Source organism: Corythoichthys intestinalis, chromosome 13 (assembly GCF_030265065.1).
Source record: "Corythoichthys intestinalis isolate RoL2023-P3 chromosome 13, ASM3026506v1, whole genome shotgun sequence".
Lineage (NCBI taxonomy): Eukaryota > Metazoa > Chordata > Actinopteri > Syngnathiformes > Syngnathidae > Corythoichthys > Corythoichthys intestinalis.
The window spans coordinates 3,874,621-3,896,670 of NC_080407.1; the positions used below are offsets into that span (position 1 = coordinate 3,874,621).

Consider the following 22,050-nt stretch of genomic DNA (forward strand, 5'->3'; position numbering starts at 1 on the left):
CAGTCGCCCCCGGGTCCTTGGCGGATGATGCGTTATGAAATGCTTTGTGATTTAATAGCGCGCCACTACACTATGTGCATCTGTCTCAATGCATTTGGGTTAAATGGGAACGACAGAGATGGAAAATTTGTTTTATTTCAAATGGAAAATCGGTTTAGATTTGTGCAATCATGTGGCTCTTTTGTCACTAGTAGATGTCCAATCCATTTGAACTAGAATGGTTGGCAGCAAATGGACATTCTTAATAGCTGGAGGAAATCATTAACAAGTGCTCCTCTACTGGAAAATGATTTTCAAACATAATTTTTCTCCGCATAATACACCTATATGAAACAACCGGTATAATCAGTGGAAAAGGAAATCAATTTATTTAGAAGAGTGGAATTCAAAAGGTGTTTGGGCAATTGCTCATCTTCTGGACAAAAATGGGAATATACTACAGTATGAGGAGTTTTGCACAAAATTTAATGTTAAATGTTCGATTAGGCAATTTAATAGGATAAAAAAACTAGGGTTGTGACGATCATGTTTTTTGCTCCCGATCCGATCCCGATTGTTTTAGAGTATCTGCCAATCCCGAAATTTCCCGATTCGATTGCTTTTTTTTTTTTTTTTTTTGCTCCCGATTCAATTCCAATCATTCCCGATAATTTTTCCCGATCATGGCAATGCATTAAGAAAAAAATGAATAAAACTCGTACTGTATTTGTTTATTATGACAATAAATCCTCAAGATGGCATTTACATTATTAACATTCTTTCTGTGAGAGGGATCCACGGATACAAAGACTTGTGACTTTGTATATTGTGACTAAATATTGCCATCTAGTGTATTTGTTGAGCTTTCAGTAAATGATACTGCAGCCATGCCCAAATGCATGATGGGAAGTGGAACCATGACTGTGCGTAGTGCTACCAATTTTATCTTCTCTGCGTTGGGAAATAACATAAGGTGTGAAGAAAAAGATCAATTGCTACCTTGCTTCCCCACATTGCTCCCCATGATATTGCTAATCGTAGGGAGAGGGATTGTAAGGCTTTAGCCAATTAAAAAACTGCTCCAAAGGCTGCTAAAATTCACTCTACTCATTTTACGCTGCCTATATAGGTAAAACGGCGCCATTACAGATTGAGCGCGACAATGCGTGAGTGGGTCGTGCAGCGCATGCATTAATTGCGTTAAATACTTTAACGTGATACGGGATTTTTTTTTTAATTAATTACCGCCGTTATTGGGATAAATTTGATAACCCTACCTTAAGCCTAAACTAAAGGCTCTGGATGAGTGTAACATATTATGTCTGTAACGTTAAATACAATTAGAAAACGATTTAATTAAAATATATATATATTAAAAAAAGGCATGGCCGATAGTTTTTTTGCCGATTCCGATACTTTGAAAATGACGTGATCGGACCCGATCGATCGGGACATCTTTAACAAAAACCGTTCCTTCACCTTTGATTTCGATGGTCAGAGAAGGTATTTTGCACTATAATGTCTCCCCTGGGTTGAGACAGCTCCGCATACAAGGTGTTGATTTAAATGATATAAATATAAATCCAGTAAGTTTATAAGGATGCTTTTGTGTCAGGAATTGTTTCCCGGTCCAACAAAAAGACATGTTTTTCTGAGGGACTTCAACAAGGCAGAGATTAAGGACTTCAGGACAAAATATCTTTAATTTCCGATACCTCCAAAATTTAAGGAAGTACAATTTAAGATCCAAAATTTAATTTATCCCACTGATGACTTTTTGAGACTTAAATTTAATTTTCAGACAAATTGTTGTGTGTTTTGTGAAAATGACATAGAGGATATTGATTAAAGATGTCGGGTCCGATCACGTCATTTTCAAAGTATCGGAATCATCAAAAAAATATTGGACATGCCTTTTTTAATTTAATTTTATTTTTTTAATTAAATCGTTCTCTAATTGTATTTAACATTACAGAAAAAATGTCTTACACTCATCCAGAGTCTTTAGTTTAGGCTTAAAGTAGGGTTATCAAATTTATCCCGCTAGCAATTCATGCATGCGCTGCAAGACCCACTCACGCATTGTCGCGCTCAATATGTAATGGCGCCGTGTTACCTATATAGAGAGATAAAAGGCAGTGTAAAATGAGTAGAGTGAATTTTGGCAGTCTTTGGAGCCTTTTTTTAAATGGCTAAAGCCTTACAATCCCTCTCTCAACAATTAGAAATATCGTGGGAGGCAATGTGGAGAAAAAAGGTAATAGTTGATCTTTTTTTTAACACCCTATGTTATTTCCCAACGCAGAGAAGATATATCAATTGGTGCCACTGCGCACAGTCATGGTTGCACTTCCTATCATGCATTTGGGCAGAACAGTTAAATGGCTACAGTATCATTTACTGAAAGCTCAACAAATACACTAGATGGCAATATTTAGTCACAATATACAAAGTCACAAGTCTTTCTATCCGTGGATCCCTCTCACAGAAAGAATGTTAATAATGTAAATGCCATCTTGAGGATTTATTGTCATAATAAACAAATACAGTACTTATGTACTGTATGTTGAATGTATATATTCGTCCGAGTTTTATTCATTTTTTTCTTAACGCATTGCCAAAATGTATATGATCAGGAAAAAACATCGGGAATGGAATTGAATCGGGAGCACAAAAAAAAAGCAATCAGATCGGGAAACATCGGGATCGGCAGATACTCAAACTAAAACGATCGGGATCGGATCGGGAACAAAAAAACATGATCAGAGCAACCCTAATATTGATCATTTGTTTTTTCATTGTGACCTAGTGCAATTGTTCTGGAAGGATATGCGGAGCTGGCTTCAGTCCAAACAAATTGATCTTTCAACGTGGACAGTAGAGTCTATTAAGTTTGGTGTGTCTTGCAAAAATAAGGATTTGGTTTTTGTTGTTAATGTGATTGTACTACTTGGAAAATTTTTCATTCACAAATGCAGGTACTTTAAAACAAGACCTTGTTTTAAACATTGGATGAATGAGTTTCATATATGGTATAGATCTCTGAAATTGATCAAGCAGCAAAAAGCTCTCAATTTGGTTTCATTGTTTGAGAAAGTTAATATTTCTTTGTAAAGCCCTGTGATCGAGTGTGTGTGTGGGTGTGTGTATGTTGTGTAGTGACGCGTGTGTATGTTGTGTAGTGCGTGTGTATGAATACAAACATGGCAAACAAGTAGAAATTTGTATATTATGATGGAGTGTTATTTGTGGTTTCTTGTTAGAATGTTGAAAATGTGTGAGCCCGTTTTTGTTTGTAAATGTGTATAAATGTGTTAATAAAAAATAATAATAGCAGGAGGAAAAATACTGTTGAGTAAAATTGCACTTAAAAACAATGTAACAAGAGGAGCATTTAGAAGTACTGCTTCCTTAGAGAGTGAATATCTGACAACCAACACTGTTTGTTGCGCCTCATTTTATCACTGACATTTAAAAAAAATCTTGCAAGTGTTGTCTGCGTATGCAAATCATCAAAACAACCCATTAGTCTGGCTTAACTCACATTACTGTGTTGATTCCGGAGAGCTGCTGGAACATCTGGAGGCCGCAGCCCACCAGGAGTGCTCGCCGCGTGGGGGGGTAAGTAAGCATGCGCCAGATCACTGGACCATCTGGAGATGGAAAACACAGGACAATTAAATTTCTAAGGAAATACACTGCTAACTTAAGACATGAGTTGAATTATTGTGCATGAGCTTTTGTTGCTAAATCACTATCATAGATGGCTTAAACTAGATAAGCTTCCAGTGTGTGGTGTAGTATTAGTTTTGAATATGCAACGGCATTATATAGTCATTCCAGCGTGACTTAGACGGCCAAAAAAAAAAAAAAAAGCAAAAAGCCCAATTAAAGCAATTCAGAGTACATTGAGCACGACAGATAATAGGTGAGCAGTGTTCAAAGTAGCGTAATTAAAGATAATCCACGAAAAACTGCATTGTTCGGCTCAATGAGCTATCCGTGGTGCTGATTGCTCGCCACCCAAGCATCTATTTCTTTTGTTTTTCCAGATGAGCTCTTCTTCGAAACTGGATCTCCAGCCAGCATGCCGACAAGCACTTTCCGCGGGGAAACAAAAGTCTTAATAGGATGAGAGAGCGACCCGACAACCATAGCGGACAGAGAGACAGATAAAGTCGGGCAAGTGGGAGGCATGAGGGCTGCAAATGTGAAGCATCCGCAAACCAATGTTGTCAAAAGGGAAGCAGCTGTGTGTAGGAGGATGCTCTCCTGAGCAGACTTCTTTGAGAAAGGAAAGCCCAGACTCACTCAGTGGTGTACTTCCGCGCTGACTTTAATGGCACTTTTAGAAATATCTCTGATTGGAGAGTTGGGAAATGCTGAAAGCAGCTTTATAAGCATTCCAAAAAAAAAAAACTGTAACGCTGCACAGGCGAATGAGGAGCAAGGCAAGTAGGACGAAGCTGCAAGAGGCAAGTACAAACTATAAGAACAAGTTTGATAACCATTAGGGTTGTTCTGATCATGTTTTTTTGCTCCCGATCTGATCCCGATCGTTTTAGTTTTTGCCGATCCGATTGCTTTTTTTTTTGCTCCTGATTCAATTCCAATCATTCCCGATAATTTTTCCCGATCATATACATTTTGGCATTGCATTAAGAAAAAAATGAATAAAACTTGGACGAATATATACATTCAACATACAGTACATAAGTACTGTATTTGTTTATTATGACAATAAATGCTCAAGATGGCATTTACATTATTAACATTCCTTCTGTGAGAGGGATCCACGGATAGAAAGACTTGTGACTTTGTATATTGTGACTAAATATTGCCATCTAGTCTGTTTGTTGAGCTTTCAGTAAATGATATTGTAGCCATGCCCAAATGCATGATGGGAAGTGGAACCATGACTGTGCGTAGTGCTACCAATTAATATATCTTCTCCGTGTTGGGAAATAATATAAGGTGTTAAGAAAAAGATTAATTGCTACCTTGCTTCCCCACATTGCTTCCCATGATATTTCTAATCGTAGGGAGAGGGATTGTAAGGCTTAGCCAATTTAAAAAAGGCTCCGAAGGCTGCTAAAATTCACTCAAATCATTTCACGCTGCCTTTTATCTCTCTGTATAGGTAAAACGGCGCCATTACAGATTGAGCGCGACAATGCGTGGGTGGGTCGTGCAGCGCATGCATTAATTGCATTAAATATTTTAACGTGAAACATTTTAAAAAATATTCATTACCGCCGTTATCGGGATAAATTTGATAACCCTACCTTAAGCCTAAACTAAAGACTCAGGATGAGTGTAACATATTAATTATGCTTGTAACGTCAAATACAATTAGAAAACGATTTAATTAAAAAATATATACAGTACTGTGCAAAAGTTTTAGGCAGGACACCTGCCTAAAACTTTTGCACAGTACAGTATATTTTTATTATATTATGTATATACAGGATATACTGTATGTCTATATTTTCCCCAAGTGGAAGCTTCCATGATCCTAATAAATTTAACAATTAAAAATATATATATACAGTACTGTGCAAAAGTTTTAGGCAGGTGTCCTGCCAAAAACTTTTGCACAGTACTTGAATATATTTTAAAAAGGCATGTCCGATATTTTTTTGCCGATTCCGATACTTTGAAAATGATGTGATCGGACCCGATCAATCGGGACTTTTCTAATAACAATCCTTTTCTTCGTTCGTGAGTTATCTTGGACATAGACAAACATACACAGACAAAGTGGTAATGAGAAATAACAGCTGGGCTAGACATAAAGCTACATTTTCTTTATTTTTTTTAAGTTGCTGTTTACAGCCGGGCATTAAATCTCGAGTCTGATTTTTTTTTTTGATCTCAACATTACACTCATATATCACTGTAGATGAAAAATAATACAAAAAATGCTGTAAATATTTCCCATGAGCCTTTTATTATAGTTTATTTATTTATTTATTTATTTATTTTATTAAGACCGTGCAACGTTATGAAGAAGGGCTTCACGCGCGGACAGTCAGAAAAACAGGCCAAACCATATCCATTGGTGCTAAGATGGTGGAGTAGGATCTCTTGATTTCCAGTTATCAGATTAGCTGTGAGGGATATCAAGATTTATATGCCTGATGTCATGAAGAAGAGCTTCTTTTACTCTTGAAATGCAGTTTATCGATCAGTTAATGTTCTTCATTTCACACCCTAACAGAGAACTGAATCAGACGCGCATGCACATCGTGAGGTTAATACACAAGCAGAGATACACACAGCTTCATTTCCTCTCTGGAGATCCACCCTGCTGTAATTCAATCAGATGAGATATTGAAAACGAATGGATGGCGGTGATGTGGGGGGGAAAAAAAACAAACAAACAGGAAAACCACAAGCGTCGTGATTTAGTGCATTGCTGAATAATTGCAAGACATTTTCCGTTATTAAGACCGTGGAGCAGGGTCAAGTGACCCAAACCCCTGTGGGAAAAAATCTTTGTGCTTGTTCAACTTAGTGTCGTGCTGTCATGACTTTTTGAAATCACTCCGAAAAAATGTCATTTGTACCTTACCCCAGTCAAAAAAACACCTAGCCATTTTTTTTTTTTTTTTTAATCTGCTGTTCCAGTTATGCCCAGACTCTTATTCTCTCGCTCCTCCCACAGGGAATGATGGCCCATCATTCAGTCAAAGCCATCAGTCTTGACAAAGAAAGCTAATTGTAGCCAGCAAAGTCGTCACCTTAGACCTATTCACACGCCATTCACTCGTAAAATGTTTGCTGTGGGTGGAGGGGTGTGTAGGTATAGATGTTAGAATCATCTCTTTTCAAAAGCTCAAATTGCTCCAGAATATTCCATGTCTAATTTTGCTGATATTCCGAAACTGTGTGATGAGTTACCTAATTTTTTTCAAACATCATCAATCACGTGACAGTTTCGTTTGATACTGATAGCTCTGCGAGCCTGACAAGGATGAGCAGTGTTGAAAAGGAATGAATGATGAACTAATGTATTTTTCATTTCTATACCTATATATAGCTATATATAACAATCCTCTAAATAAAAACACAAAATGATTGAAGAAAGAGGCTTTCAACAACAACAACAAAAAATTAAAAAACCAACATTTTTTTCATAAAAGCATGGGTCCATTTATTAATATCGGTCAAGTACAAGGCAGGTCGAAGGTGGTAAAGGTGGTTTTCTTTTGACCAAACAAAAATACAGTGCACATTCTGATTAAATAAATATAAATTAACAAAACCTTTTCTTGACTTAAAATAAAAATACACAAAAAAACAAAAAAAAACATGCAAGTACAATGTTTACACATGTACACTAAATAATTGACTACATCTGTCATCAAGGTGCAAACTAACTATTGACAGTACATTTTGTAACTGTAAAAGACTGCTGGACAAAAAAGATAACGTGCAAGTAATACAGTACATGTTCACATTTACAGAACATAAATGACAAGCTCTGTGAATAAAGTGCGTACGACAGGAGGGGGAAAAAAGTCTTAAATAGGATTATTATGTGAATTGGAATCATATTTTGAGACAATTTGACTATATACAACAATTTAGCAAAGCGCAGATGACGAGAAATTAGTCTTTTAATCTGCCGGTTAGCCACGGCTAGCATTATAGGGCTCTAGCGTCCCCAACAGGTGGATGACGTCAGTGGAGTCACGATTTCATCTGATTTAGTATGCAGCCCATTGAGGAGGAATTATTCAGAACGAGGAAAACGCGACGAAGAGAGCCGCAAAATGTCATTGTTTCAGTCTCTCTACTCCAATATTTTTACAGGATATTCTTTTTATCCAAGTATTTTTCCCCAATAGCTAAATAAATGGCATGGGCATGACAAATAACAGTCTTGCGCTAAAAGGAATATGAAATAATAAAAATGCATTTATTCACGACCACATGGCAAAATTACTCCATAATTAAATGTCGACTTCACCTTTACTGTCGCACCTCCCGAACGATATTTCATGCCACCTAAATCGGGCTTATGTCATTTCCCTTCGGAGAATGTATACAGACCAAGAGGCGTGACAGCTCGCCGACATGCTAACCCGAACCGAGTGATGTTTCAAAGTCTTCGAAGCTGAAAATCACACATAACAAGCCCGGATCATTTCACATGACGACTGGGTTGTCGAATGTCTTCGCCGATAGGCAAACCGCCCGGCGGGGAGGAATTTACAGCTCGTTCCCCTGCTACACGAACAGGACAGCTCGCCGGGAAAGCAGCTGAACAATGACCGCCGAACAAACTGGCCGATGTCGGAGGAGCGTGTAGCTGCCAAATGGTCAACACGAATATGGCAAAATAATGCTTTACTACACAGCGAAGTCGTAAACAGCGAGAGACTCACTGGAGGAGGGCAGCTGCAGTTGTTGTACAGCTAACATGTGCAACTAATGTGTATGAGGAGAGCTTTTTACTAGGGCTGTCAAAATTATCGCATTGATGAGCGGTAATTAATTTTTTAAATTAATCCCTATAAAATATTTGACGCAATTAACGCACAAATGCCCCGCTCAAACAGATTAAAATTATAGCACAGTGAAAGGTGTTTTTCGGAGTTTTGCCGGCCTCTGCTGGCACTTGGGTGCGACTGACTTTATAGGCTTCAGCACCCATGAGCATTGTGTAAGTAATTATTGACATCAACAATGGCGGGCTACTAGTTTACTTTTTGATTGAAAATTTTACAAATTTTATTTAAACGAAAACATGAAGAGGGGTTTTAATATAAAATTTCTATAACTTGTACTAACATTTATTTTTAAGAACTACAAGTCTTTCTATCCACTGATCGCTTTAACAGAATGTTAATAATGGTAATGCCATCTTGTTGATTTATTGTTATAATAAACAAATACAGTACTTATGTACTGTATGTTGAATGTATATATCCATCTTGTCTTATCTTTCCATTCCAACAATAATTTACAGAAAAATATGGTATATTTTAGAGATGGTTTGAATTACGATTAATTGCGATTAATTACGATTAATTACTTTTTTAAAATGTTTTTTGGTGTTTGGCGCCCTCTGCTGGCGCTTGGGTCCAACTGATTTTATGGGTGAGTACCTTGAGTGAGCATGGTGTAATTATTGACATCAACAATGGCAAGCTATTAGTTTATTTTTTGATTGAAAATTTTCAAATTTTAATTAAACGAAAACATAAAGAGGGGTTTTGATATAAAATTTCTATAACTTTTACTAACATTTATCATCTTTTAAGAACTACAAGTCTTTCTATCCATGGATTGCTTTAAGAGAATGTTAATAATGTTAATGCCATCTTGTTGCTTTATTGTTATAATAAACAAATACAGTACTTATGTACCGTATGTTGAATGTATATATCCGTCTTGTCTTATCTTTCCATTCCAACAATAATTTACAGAAAAATATGGTATATTTTAGAGATGGTTTGAATTGCGATTAATTGCGATTAATTACGATTAATTAATTTTTAAACTGTAATTAACTCGATTAAAATGTTTAATCGTTTGACACCCCTACTTTTTACATGCCCATCCATGAGCAAACGTAAGTAGTCCTTTGTTTAAAGAAAGTTTGTAGTGTTTACTTTCTAATCGCTGTATTCGCAGCTATTTTTAACTCAAAGTTGCCATTTCTGATCGGTCGGAAAATTTGACAGAACACCAGGCACACAAAGAGGGGAATAAGCAGAGTATAGTACTCTCCCGGCGGCGGGATGTGCAACAAGCCACGGTTGTCGGCCGAGGGGACAAGGAGCATGTCAGCCACAAAATGAAGGCCACCTATATATTAAAATGATCCCAGCATTTAACATAATACAAAACACGATGTTTACTCACTTCCTCGTAAATCCCATGGTCCCACAGTAGTAGGGCTTGTTTTGGCCAATATCCACTGGTGAATGGGAACCTTTTGAAACCCCGAAAAGGCGCACATGCCTCTCCGTCGTACAGCAAGATTTTTCTGCAGCCGTTTGGCTGGCGTGATGCGAAAAATACACGTATTAATCCGGAAAATTAGCTGAATCCTTAGTCCTTCTCATACAAAAGTGCGGCTGTATAGTGAAAAGAACTCCTTCCTCCGTACACATCACAACGCTCTTTCTCAACTCGAGACTGTTGCCGGAAGTCACTCATTTTCATGGCGCGGGATTCAAAAAACTAAACAAATATAGTGATCGCTTCCACACACATACAAGCGGTCCATTTCATCCAGGAGCATAAAATACAGTGTGTATTATGAAATAAACATGCTTTTTCATGTCACAGGCACTTTAAGGTGCAAACATAATAAATTTTGACTGTAACTTTAACTGTAAAACACTGCTCAATGAGTGAAATGGCATTTGGGGGTCACAAAGCTGTTAACTCACATCATCAGCCAGTACTTCAGTGCGTGTTGTAGTTTACGAATCTGAGAGTGAGATTTGTTTGATTTTTGTTGTCATTTCCTCCTTTTCTTTTCCTTCGAACATTACTGCCATCACTTTAGTCATACACTCTTTTATTATTTCTCCATCAGAAAACGGCTTCTTATGTTTGGCCAACACTGAGTGAGCAATTTGTTGTGTCATAGATTTCACAATAACCTTCCTTGACTCTTGATATGACTGCATCAACCTGTTAATTTCTTGCCTTCTCAATTCTGATTTAGGAGGAAACCTCTCTCCAGAAGAGTAGTGCTCTTTAACATAATGGCGTTTCACATTTTCACGTTAAATCAGAGCAACTGTCTTGAAGCATATTAACCACATAGGTTTGTTACTTGCAGTTGGTAAAATGGACGCATATTTGTCAGTCCATTCCTCATTGGAACGACGATTTTCGTTGTCCATTTTTCTTCTCTTGGTCAACTTCGAGCATGCCATTTCGTTAGATTCGGTCTTCTACTGGTGGTATGTGAGCAAACAGATAGCAAAGTGCCGGGTGCGACTCGTGTTTCACACTGCTGCGTTCCGTCCACTCTACCTAGCTAGCAGCATGCAGGCTCTCTCAGCCAATCAGCGCATCCATGCAGGCTCTCTCAGCCAATCAGCGCATCGTTGTCTTAGAGATGACAACAGAAGTGGGAACATGGAAGCTATTTGACTAAAAATGAAACAGAATTTAGCGATAGAATAGTAGCGCATAGCGATAGATCAGCGATTCAGACAAATAATATACGTTTAGTGCCATTTGCTCCGGATCTGCAGAGAGGTGTTCCGTGGTCCGGTCGTGGACCGGGTCCACTTATTGAGGAACCCGACTATATACTATAGGTGCACTTTCTACTGAGTGCAGCTATTGACAAACCAGTGCTTGAATTTATAAAGCCTGTCTGCAATTTAGGGAGCGACAGTCGGAAGGAGGGGGTAGAGCTTGAGCTGCATAGACTCCCCCTACTCGTACGGAGGTATGGGTCATTTGACCCACCTCGGCTTAAAACAACAATTTTCTCACCCTTAAACCTTCTGACTTTGTCTGCTTTGTTTACGATAATTCGTCATCTCAATTACACGGGTTGTCCATTAATATATATATCACTGGCATTCCTCAGAGGTCATACAAAAGTACTCTACAGTTTTTGTTAGTCCAGACATGAATTCGCACATCAAGGGTTTTATTGTGAAAATTATTTGCACTCGATCAAACAATACTAATCACTGTTTACCACACTAAGCTGCTAATACAAAGCGCCCTCACACTGTGTCAACATAGATTACACAGGAGGTTTTTCATAAGAAAAGAATGCAGTTTTTCTTCAGCCTGTTTAACATTCACTACACGGACTCTTCAATTATCCCTTTTCATTGCCAACCCCCTTTCAGGAAACACCTCAACCCGCACGGCCAATTAAAGTACCTGTTGAGCATCATTAGTCATGTCGGATATTTCCATTTGTTGCTTGCTAATGGAGCCTAAAGTTGATACAGGGCAGGTTTCCAGCAGCATGACGAATGGCTGATTCTTGCGTTATGTTAAATTATAGCATGTTGGTGACAGGTGTTTAAGAAGGCGCAATCAAAGCACATGAGGACCTTGCACACGTGACGGAAAACTGCCGCAATCAAAAACGAAAGGCTTAGCAGGCAACCTGTCGCCCTTTCTAATTATTCTTCCACTCAGCTCCTCTCATCATCAGAGCAGGAGCGCAATACCTCATACTTGACTGTTCAATAGCAGGGGTCAAAAGTCATGCTGAAAATAAACAACTCAGTCTTAATTTGGTTGAAAAATATGTACAAATGGCAGCCTGAAATACAACCGTTACAACGTGCGCTTGGTTGGCTGGCTCAATATTCCTTCATCCATGCATGGATTGCTGACAGCCACACAGGGAGGAATCAAGACAGATCTGGCGTGCTCAATTATTCACCAGCTGCTTATAAGGAGAGAGCCAGAACAGCGAAGAGTTTGGAGAACGCTGTTTTGTTTTCCACATTTAGATTTTTCTTGGTGCGGTACAGAGTATATTTGAAGGCTGACTAACAATGGAAAAGACAAAAAGATCAAACTTTTTGGCTTCATCTGTGGGGCAATGCACTGCAAGTGTGGAGTACTTAAAGGGCAACTGAAGAGCTTTTCGGATTTCGTTCTTGAGTGTTTTACTCGGTTGAATTGTATTAAATGCATCATTCGCTGTCTCAAAAAAATCACATTAAAAAAAATAAAAAATAACTGACCACGTAGTTTTTGAGTCATGGCCATAGCAACACCATAGCAACGAGGGACGCACCACCCTGTCGACCGCTACCTGATGACGTAGCATCCAGGGAGCGTCGCCACCACTCTGAACAGGGAAATATAGCACCACGCTATCCTCGCCATATATTGCAAACATTTTCTGGGTTTTACTCGCGAGATTCGTCATGCCATCTCGATGTGAAGCGATGATTTGCTCACAGGAAGACTCGAGACTCTATGGTGGTCCAAAAAAACTTCTTATGCAAAGGTTTGGACCGTTTTTGTGAGCATGCATACAGGTCCCCAATCGGCTCATTGTTTTCATCATTTCAGCGACGACAGCTTTGAAAACCTACAACAATGCAACCTTGGTTTAACAAAGACATAAGTAGACCATTACTGGCTTTTATTGATAAACGAGGTGGACTCCTACTGCCTGTTTGTTGAAGTGCGACATTTTTTGTTGTTGCTGTTGGCCTGTCATAAGTGACAGGTCGTCTACACATGTGATTTTATTACTATATCAATAGGTATTATGTAAATTCAAATGTCCCCAGCACCAAATAGGTCCTTGGCTCGATGTTTTTTTGGCCCGTCACAGGGTAAATGTAAAGCCTATATATAAAACGATCCACCTGCCAGGCCCTAATGTACCTAATACATCTCAATAGAACAATGACTATTGTACTACAGCATCAACATCAAGGTCTGCCTGTTTTTAGAGGGAACAATAGCGTCAAATAGATGCTGCTTTGACTGAGGCATTTTTATTTGATCACCAAGAAATTATTTTTAAAAATTATTAAATTAAAATTAGGATTCATCCAGTATTTTCATGCTGCTGTGTTTTTTTTTTTCCAGGAAGCCAAACATAAAAAATTAAGCGGCGGAAACCCTCAACACAATGAAAAAAGGGTTGCAAGTCAGTCGCCACTCAGTTTCCCAAAATTAAGAGAGCGTCGTCACACTACCGGGTTTGGGAAGGGACATTTAACGGAGTGCAAAAAAACTTTAAAAAAAAAAAAACGCAAATTATCCTTGCAATTACATGTTGATAATGTCATGGTTGTTTTGACGAACTCATCCAAATTTTATATTTGTAAAATTACACCAAAATCCGGAAAGTTCTTCAGTTGCCCTTTAAGCATGACCCCTGAAGCACGCCAATTGTACGTGAAACAGTGCGTTTTGCCCAGTTTTAGCAACGCTTTTGACGACTCCAAGTGGAGTCAAGGTCCCGTACGTGGTACTTTGATTTTGTACCTGCAACACTATTAATTTGACCCAATTTCCCACTCTAGAAACTTTTAGTAGCTCGTTTTTGTGACTGTATTAAAAATAAATAAATAAAGTACTCCAAATTTTGTGGGATGTACATATTAACAAATATATGGGAGAATTCTGTGCCACCATATAATTGTTTGCATTAGTCGAACACATTCATCTAACTATAGTTTAGGCAGACTTCACTCCATGCCCTTGACACAGTAAAGTTAATCACCTTATCGGAGCTCAAGAGGGGGAAATGAAAAAATGGTACCGTTTCTCGTAGGCACCGTCTAACTGTTTGCATTACTCGAACACACGTAATAGAATTAATCAGGGAATAGTATCATTTCTCATACTTACTGTAGGACTGCACTACTCTAACACACCTAATATAAAATATATATAACACACCATAGTTTAAAGAAGCAGAATAGATACACAACGCCATCTTATCACAGAAGCCCAACGTGTGCGTCACGAGCAAGGTTGACGCACCAACTCTGGCAATCAGTTCTCCCGACAACGAACAAGGACAAAGACCAGCATGCTTTGTCCTAAAACAAGTAGCGCCAGCCCGGATAACAAAGTTGATAGCAGGCGCTTGGGACGTCAAGATCAGCGTCGGTCACTGTGGCAACCACTTCACATCCGTTCACGGACCAAAACTGCCCAAAACCGGCTACAGAGGGAACGTCCCAAACGCAACGCCCGGAACCACACCTTCGGCCCGGCCTACTCCACCACGGACTTAAAAAACACTGGACACTGAGATCACACAGATTCGCTGCTCGGAAACATTTTCTATGTAGCCTTGTTTTGGGTCCAGAATTGTCCCTCCATCGTCTGTTTTTGCCTTGTTTTTGGACCATTGTCGACGAATAAATTGTCAACCTGCTTTCGGTGAGTCTTCTTCAAACTTTTGGAACATGGAGTCAGTACAAAGGGTTAACACAGGGAGTGAACGCACGGAATTTCCGCCTTCCCAGTTGGCACGCTCCCGCGTGTGGCTTGGCTGGGGGGGTGAATTCCAACAATGACTAACGCACTGTAATTTGTGTTTTAATATTTCTGGACAAAAGGGTGGTTAAATAACAATATAGTATAGACCGTAAACATCGGAATCACCTTGAAACTCACAATTTAACAAAAGGATAGATTTTTGTGCGCTTTGGTATATTATGAGACTTGAATCACAGTGAATCAACGCTAATGAAAATTATAGGTGACAGACAATACGGGCAAATGGCTTCACTCACAAAAGGAGATGCTAGTCATTTTAAATAGAGACAATCTGAGAATCAGTTTGGACCTTTAAAAAAAAAAAAGAAATCGTCAATATCTGCTTTTTAAAGACACTTTCTGACAGGGGAAAGAAGCAAGATAAGTAGAATTTGCATTTTTTTTCCCCCCAGGCGCAAGATGACCTTGGTGGTGGCTTGAATGAGATCTCGATCAATGACTTAATCATGCATTATTTCGAGAGCGGTCACACTGTTATGTTCTGCTCGTCATTGATCTTAGAGAGGAACTTGACGAAGCTGGTTAAGATATGCAATAGACGAGCCAGCCAATTTATCCATTCTGACTTTGGTATTGCCTTTTAGAACAGCACTATTTCGATAAACTTCTGAATGTTCCTCAAAGTTTGGATAACATCCAATTAGCAGTGTTGAATAGTTAAAGAAAAGGCTATTTGGCCGAGTTAATCGTCCAATTACTGGCTTACAATAGCATACAGAGCAAGGACAGGAGGTAAATCTCGGCGGCTTGAACAACACGATGTATCTACTTTTAATGCAATTAAAGCATTTTTTTCAACTCAGCCAGAACAACTACACGCTCCTCGACTATCGATTTTGTCCAACAATACGATAATGAACGCTGAGCACTCTGAAGTGCCTGCTAATATGTAAAAGATCAATGCTTTTCTTCGACTCTAATGAATAGACAATTGATCCTGCCAGCTGCAACGGTGAAATGCACAAAGGATTCATCCGGAGCATTCGAATTTGGCTCAGTGTGCCTCTACGAAAAAGCCAATTACTCTAGTAAAGATGCAGATAATTCCCTTCTCTCCTCTCGCCACAGTTTTGCAGTCTCCTCTAACGCAGCATGCGTCATTTCCCAGTTGGGACGCGTTGTTTTCTCGTTGTTTTTGCAATCAGATCGTCTGTTCGCATTAAAGCGCCACACGTCTGGAAGCGTCTTTGTGTTTGTTAGTGCAGGGAGGAGAAAGAATGAAAGAAGATTAATAAGCGGAGCCTCTGGTATGCATTCCAAGACGTTAAATTGAGAGGTACTAACTGTAATCTCCTATGCCAGTACTTCTCAAATACTGGGGCGGGCCCCCCCAGGGGGGCACAGAGCAATGCTGGGGGTGGCGCATGTGACCTTGGGAACATACTTTTTTATCGTACTAAAATAAAGTGTAATTGCTAAAGATTTCATGTCATTTTCAAAGTATCGGAATCGGCAAAAAAATATCAGACCTGCCTTTTTATATATATAATTTTTTTTTTTTTTAATTAAATCGTTTTCTATTTGTATTTAACGTTACAGACAAAATGTCTTACACTCATCCAGAGTCTTTAGTTTTGGCTTTAAGTAGGGCTATCAAATTTGTCGCGTTAATGGTGGTATTTTTTTTTTAATTAATCACGTTAACGCAATTAACCCTTTAAGGTCTGGGCCTATTTTGTCTGATTTTGCATGCCTTTGAAGTTGCCTTTATATTTCAAAGACAGAATTGTTTACGATGGCCTGGTTTGGTCCCTTTTTTTGTGACACCTTGAACTTCATGTCCAAACTGTTGTTTCCTTCACTGACCAATTATAAATCATAATTTTGGGCCCAAAAAGACCAAAAATTCCAAAATCGTTTTGTCAAAATTTTTAATATTGATGTCCAATTGACAACCAAACATGCGTAACGAACCGTTTTGAAACTTTGTAATATTTATTCAACATGTTAGGATGAACATTCAACCAAAAAAATTTAGAATAAATAGTCTTTTATTTGACAATTCAACATAAACAACAGGTATAGCCATAGGCGTTTTTTGCATTTATACATGCTCTAGTCAAAACAGGTTATATACAGCAGACCAAACAGTGAAGAACAGTGAAAAAATATACCATCTAACACAAAAAGTGTTTAGAGGCCATCTCTTTATGAGTTTAGGTATTGCGGCCCATCACCTGATGAAAACTATGTACACACAATCAAGCTTCTTGAACACACATTTATATACACAAATTGAGAAGACTGATTGTGGGAAAAAATATATATATATAACATTGGGGAAAAAAGTATTTTTAAAAATATTTACAATAAACAAGTTAATTTTTTTTCAGGCATGCCACTCCGAAAAGCAGTTTCGTCCTGGAATTAGACACAGGGCTACATCACAGCCCACACTTCCATGGGGTGTCGGTCCTCTTTCCACCCTTCCATTTTCATTTCACTTTACTTTGATTGTCACTATAAATGTACATGAAACAAAAGTCAGTATTTATGAAAATAATAAAGTATAAAATAAAAATATATACAGCAATAAATAATAATGGAAATCTATATGTATGACAATAGAAAGAATACCGTAGCTGAATATGTGCTACATCCCTAATCTTCATATAGAAAGAAGACCACAAATTATACTTTGATCTGATATGCACATTTTATTATTACATACACAAACACGCACTTATATTGCATCAAAATTAACTTTGTCTTGCAATATCAAAAGAAACTTTTACAGCATTAAAAAAAAAAAAAAAAAAAAGTGAGTTGGCTTACCTCTGCTCGTCGATGGCGTCACCCACGTGTTCAAATCCGTCACTATCTTCACTCGAGGACTCTTCCGAAGAAGACGATGATGACGAATTTGGACCACCCTCTTCCTCAAGTTGATCAAAAAGCACAATTGCTTGCGCTAAATTTAGTTTTCCGTTCATCCTCAAAGTCACACAAAGTCGCTCGCCCGCTTGCTTGATTCAAACGGCCGTCGCTCGCCCGTCGCTGCGTCAGAACACTCCTGCCTCTCGTTCGGTGGAACCTCGCACGGCAGTTATATTTATAAAAAAAAAAAAAAAAACGCATTTTGTGCTTCCACTGTGACTTCGAAAGGGTTCGTTTGATTTGTGTTTTTTTCATGGAGCTTCCGTTTTGAAAAAGGACAAGAAATTATGGAAATATAGACATAAACAAATGATCCATGCAGCGTTTTAATGTTTTTTTGAGAGGACAATAAAACTATAAAACTTAAATGACAATATCTCACGTTTTAGTTGGTCGATTGACTTCAAATAACAACGAGAGTAAACCGCAACTTCCGCACTTTAAAACGAGACCAACCAACGGCATGTGGGTGACGTAATTAAGACGCGAGGGTGCTTCAAAGACGACGTGCGCTGAGGACGCGCCGGCGCGTCCTTCGACTCTCAAGGGTTAACGCATGCACTGCACGACCCACTCATGTATTGTCGCGTTCAATCTATATTGGCGCCGTTTTACCTATTTATAGAGCTAAAAGGCAGCGTAAAATGAGTAAAGTGAATTTTGGCAGTCTTTGAAGCCTTTTTTTTAATTGGCTAAAGCCTTACAATCCCTCTCTCAACAATTAGAAATATCGTGGGAAGCAATGTGGGGAAGCAAGGTAATAGTTGATCTCATTCTTAACACCTTATGTTATTTCCCAACGCAGAGAAGATATATCATTTGGTGCCACTACGCACAGTCATGGTTGCACTTCCCATCATGCATTTGGGCAGAACAGTTAAGTGGCTACAGTATCATTTACTGAAAGCTCAACAAATACACTAGATGGCAATATTTAGTCACAATCTATCACAGAAAGAATGTTAATAATGTAAATGCCATCTTGAGGATTTATTGTCATAATAAACAAATACAGTACTTATGTACTGTATGTTGAATGTATATATTCATCCGAGTTTTATTCATTTTTTTCTTAATGCATTGCCAAAATGTATATGATCGGGAAAAATTATCGGGAATGATTGGAATTGAATCGGGAGCAAAAACAAAAAAAAAGCAATCGGGAAATATCGGGATCGGGCACATACTCAAACTAAAACGATCGGATCGGGAGCAAAAAAACATGATCGGAACAACTCTAGTACTAGAATAAAGTGTAATTGCACATCCACTCAGTGGGTGGCAGTGCTGCTCTCATTTTCAGCGTGTGTGCAATATTTTTGAACCAAACAAAAGCACACAGCAAAGAGCACTGGAGACATGAAAAGCTAGGGCAAGGAAATATGACGAAGCGTATGTAGCATTTGGCTTTGACTTTTAGCACAGTGGGAGATGAGGCAAGGCCTGCCTGTTTACTCTGTCTAAAAATGTTTGCAGCGGAGAGCAGGGATTTTTTTTTTTTTTTTCAGCGAAAACGTGCCGAATATTGCCAACAATCCTCCCACTTTGTCATTGTTACATCAGTAAACTAGGGAGCACTGTCAATGTCATATAAGGTGGCATACCAAGTTGCTCAGTGCAAAATAACCTCACACCATAGGAAAGGAGCTGATACTGCCTGCAGCAAAAATCAAAAACTGTCCCACTGTCCAATGACATAGCCGTTTTTGTTCTATTAATTTTTGTTTTTTTTCGGTCTAATTGTTTGAGTTAATGTTGCTAATCAATTTGAAATTATTATTGATTTTATTCAATTTTATTTTTCAGTGTAAAACGGTCAAAAAAAATTTTATCTTGAGTGTATTTTTACAGTATGGATGTGTTTTTGTTTTATTTTACTCTTTTGTAAGTTCATCTATATTACTTTTTCCTTTAATATTAAAAAGAACACAGTGTTATGCAGAGGTGTACTTTAAATAATAGGAATTTTATATACAAATGATGCTACAGTATATTTACAGTGGCGGCAGAGTTGGGGGGGTGCGGAACGTCTACGTCTTCCTGGAAGGGGGCATAACAGAAAATAATTGAGAAGCACTGTCCTATGCTCACTTATTTTTCAAATATCTTAAATGTCAGTCACTGATTATTGCTCATTACATTCAATGCAAAACTAAATTCCAATGAGAACGCCTGTTGTCCGCATGTTTTGTCATCCCCGAAGCAAAGAGCGGCCGTGCTCTCATTATGATTTCTGTGTGGATTTAAACAGGCTTGGGGCCCGCAGTGGAGTTTCATAAAAATGCTCAAACACCGTGAATTATTAATAGTCGTCGAGAGAAATAGGGGATCCAGTGACGGGTTAGGCTAAAACTTACAGACCGTATGTATGAGTGTAAATAAACCAATTCATTTAATATTCAGTTACAGTGGTATGAAAAAGTATCTGAACCTTTTGGAATATCTCACATTTCTGCATAAAAGCACCATCAAATGTGATGTGATCTTTGTCAAAATCACACAGATGAAAAAACTGTCTGTTTTAACAAAACCACCCAGACATTTATAGGTTTTCATATTTTAACGATGATAGCAGCAAAACATTACAGAAGGGTGGGAAAATAAGTAAGTGAACCCTCTGCCTAAGGAGACTTAAAGAGCATTTGAAACCAATTTTTACCAAAAATTTTAAGTCAGGTGTGTGCCCAATCACTGATGAGTGGTTTAAAGCTGCCAATAAAACACACACACACCTGGTAAGAAATGTCTTGATGTTGTCTGTAGTGCATCATCGCTCTGTCAAGAGAGCTGTCTGAAGACCTGCGATCAAGGATTGTTGATTTCTTTAAAGCTGGGAAAGGATACAAAACCATCTCTAAAAGTATGGATGTTCATCAATCGACAGTCAGAGAAGTTGTCTACAAATGGAGAGAGTTGGCACTGTTACTTCTCTCCCAAGGAGTGGCCGTCCACCAAAGATGACGCCAAGATATCAGCGCAGAATACTCAGAGAAGTAAAAAAGAACCGGAGAGTGTCTGCTCAAGACTTGCAGAAATCACTGGCACAGTTCAATATCTCTGTGCACACATAAACTATACAGTATGTAAAACTATGGCCAAGAAAGGTGTTCATGGGAGGGAGCCACTGCTGTCTAAAAAAACGATGTTGCTCGTTTAATGTTCGCAAAAAGGCACTTGAAAACACTACAGAAGTTTTGGAAAAATATTTTGTGGACTGATGAAACCAAAGTTGAATTGTTTGGGAGTAAAACACAACGTTATGTGTGGAGGAAAAATGGAACAGCTCACCAACATCAACACCTCATCCCCACGGTGAAGCATGGTGGAGGGAGCATACTGATTTGGGGCTGTTTTCCTACCTCAAGCCTGGACAACTTGCATTCATCAATGGAAGACTGAATTCAAACATTTATCAGGATGTTTTGCAGGAAACCTGAGGCCGTCTGTAAGACAGTTGAAGCTAAAACGTTGCAACAAGACAATGATCCAAAACACAGAAGTAAATCAATTTTAGAATGGATTCAGAAGAACAAAATCCACTTTCAGGAGTGGCCAAGTCAAAGTCCAGACATGTACCCCATTGAGATGCTGTGGCATGACCTAAAGACAGTGATTCATGCCAGACATCCCAGGAATATGACAGAACTACAGCAGTTTTGTAGAGAAGAATGGCTCAAGATTAGCCCTGATCGATGTGCCAGACTGATCTGCAGCTACAGGAAGCGTCTGGTTAAAGTTATTGCTCCGAAAGGGGGGGGGCACAAAATATTAAATGTGATGGTTCACTTACTTATTTTTCCCTCTTCTGTAATTATTTGCATACTATCCTCATTAAAATATGAAAAACCTATAAATGTTTGGGTGGTTTTAGTGAAAGCAGACACGCTTATTTTTACCTGTGTGATTTTGACAAAGATCAGATCACATTTGATGGTGATTTTATGCAGAAAGGTTAGAATTTGCAAAAGTTTGAGATACTTTTTCATACCACTGTAGTTCAAATTTCAGCTATATGCAAGTGTGAAAGTGGGCTTCAACGGTCCGGAACGCCGTTCCGGTATAAAATTCAGAGGCGGAACGGCCCGAAAATATCACTACAACTATCAAACCTCCATGTTTAAAAAAAAAAGATAATTAAAGAAGAAAACTAACTAACGTCAGATGTACATACACAATTGCTAACAACAAGCCTAATAATTTTTTTTA

General features: G+C 38.4%; 1 protein-coding gene across 1 annotated transcript in view; it reads right to left on the reverse strand.

Annotated features, from left to right (window-relative positions):
• Nucleotides 1-22,050, reverse strand: part of LOC130929051 (proton myo-inositol cotransporter-like) — a 64,813-nt gene that overhangs the window by 16,188 nt on the left and 26,575 nt on the right. The window contains exon 4 of the mRNA XM_057855963.1: nucleotides 3,524-3,632. Coding sequence (XP_057711946.1) covers nucleotides 3,524-3,632 — 109 coding nt within the window. The remainder of the gene's footprint in view (nucleotides 1-3,523; nucleotides 3,633-22,050) is intronic.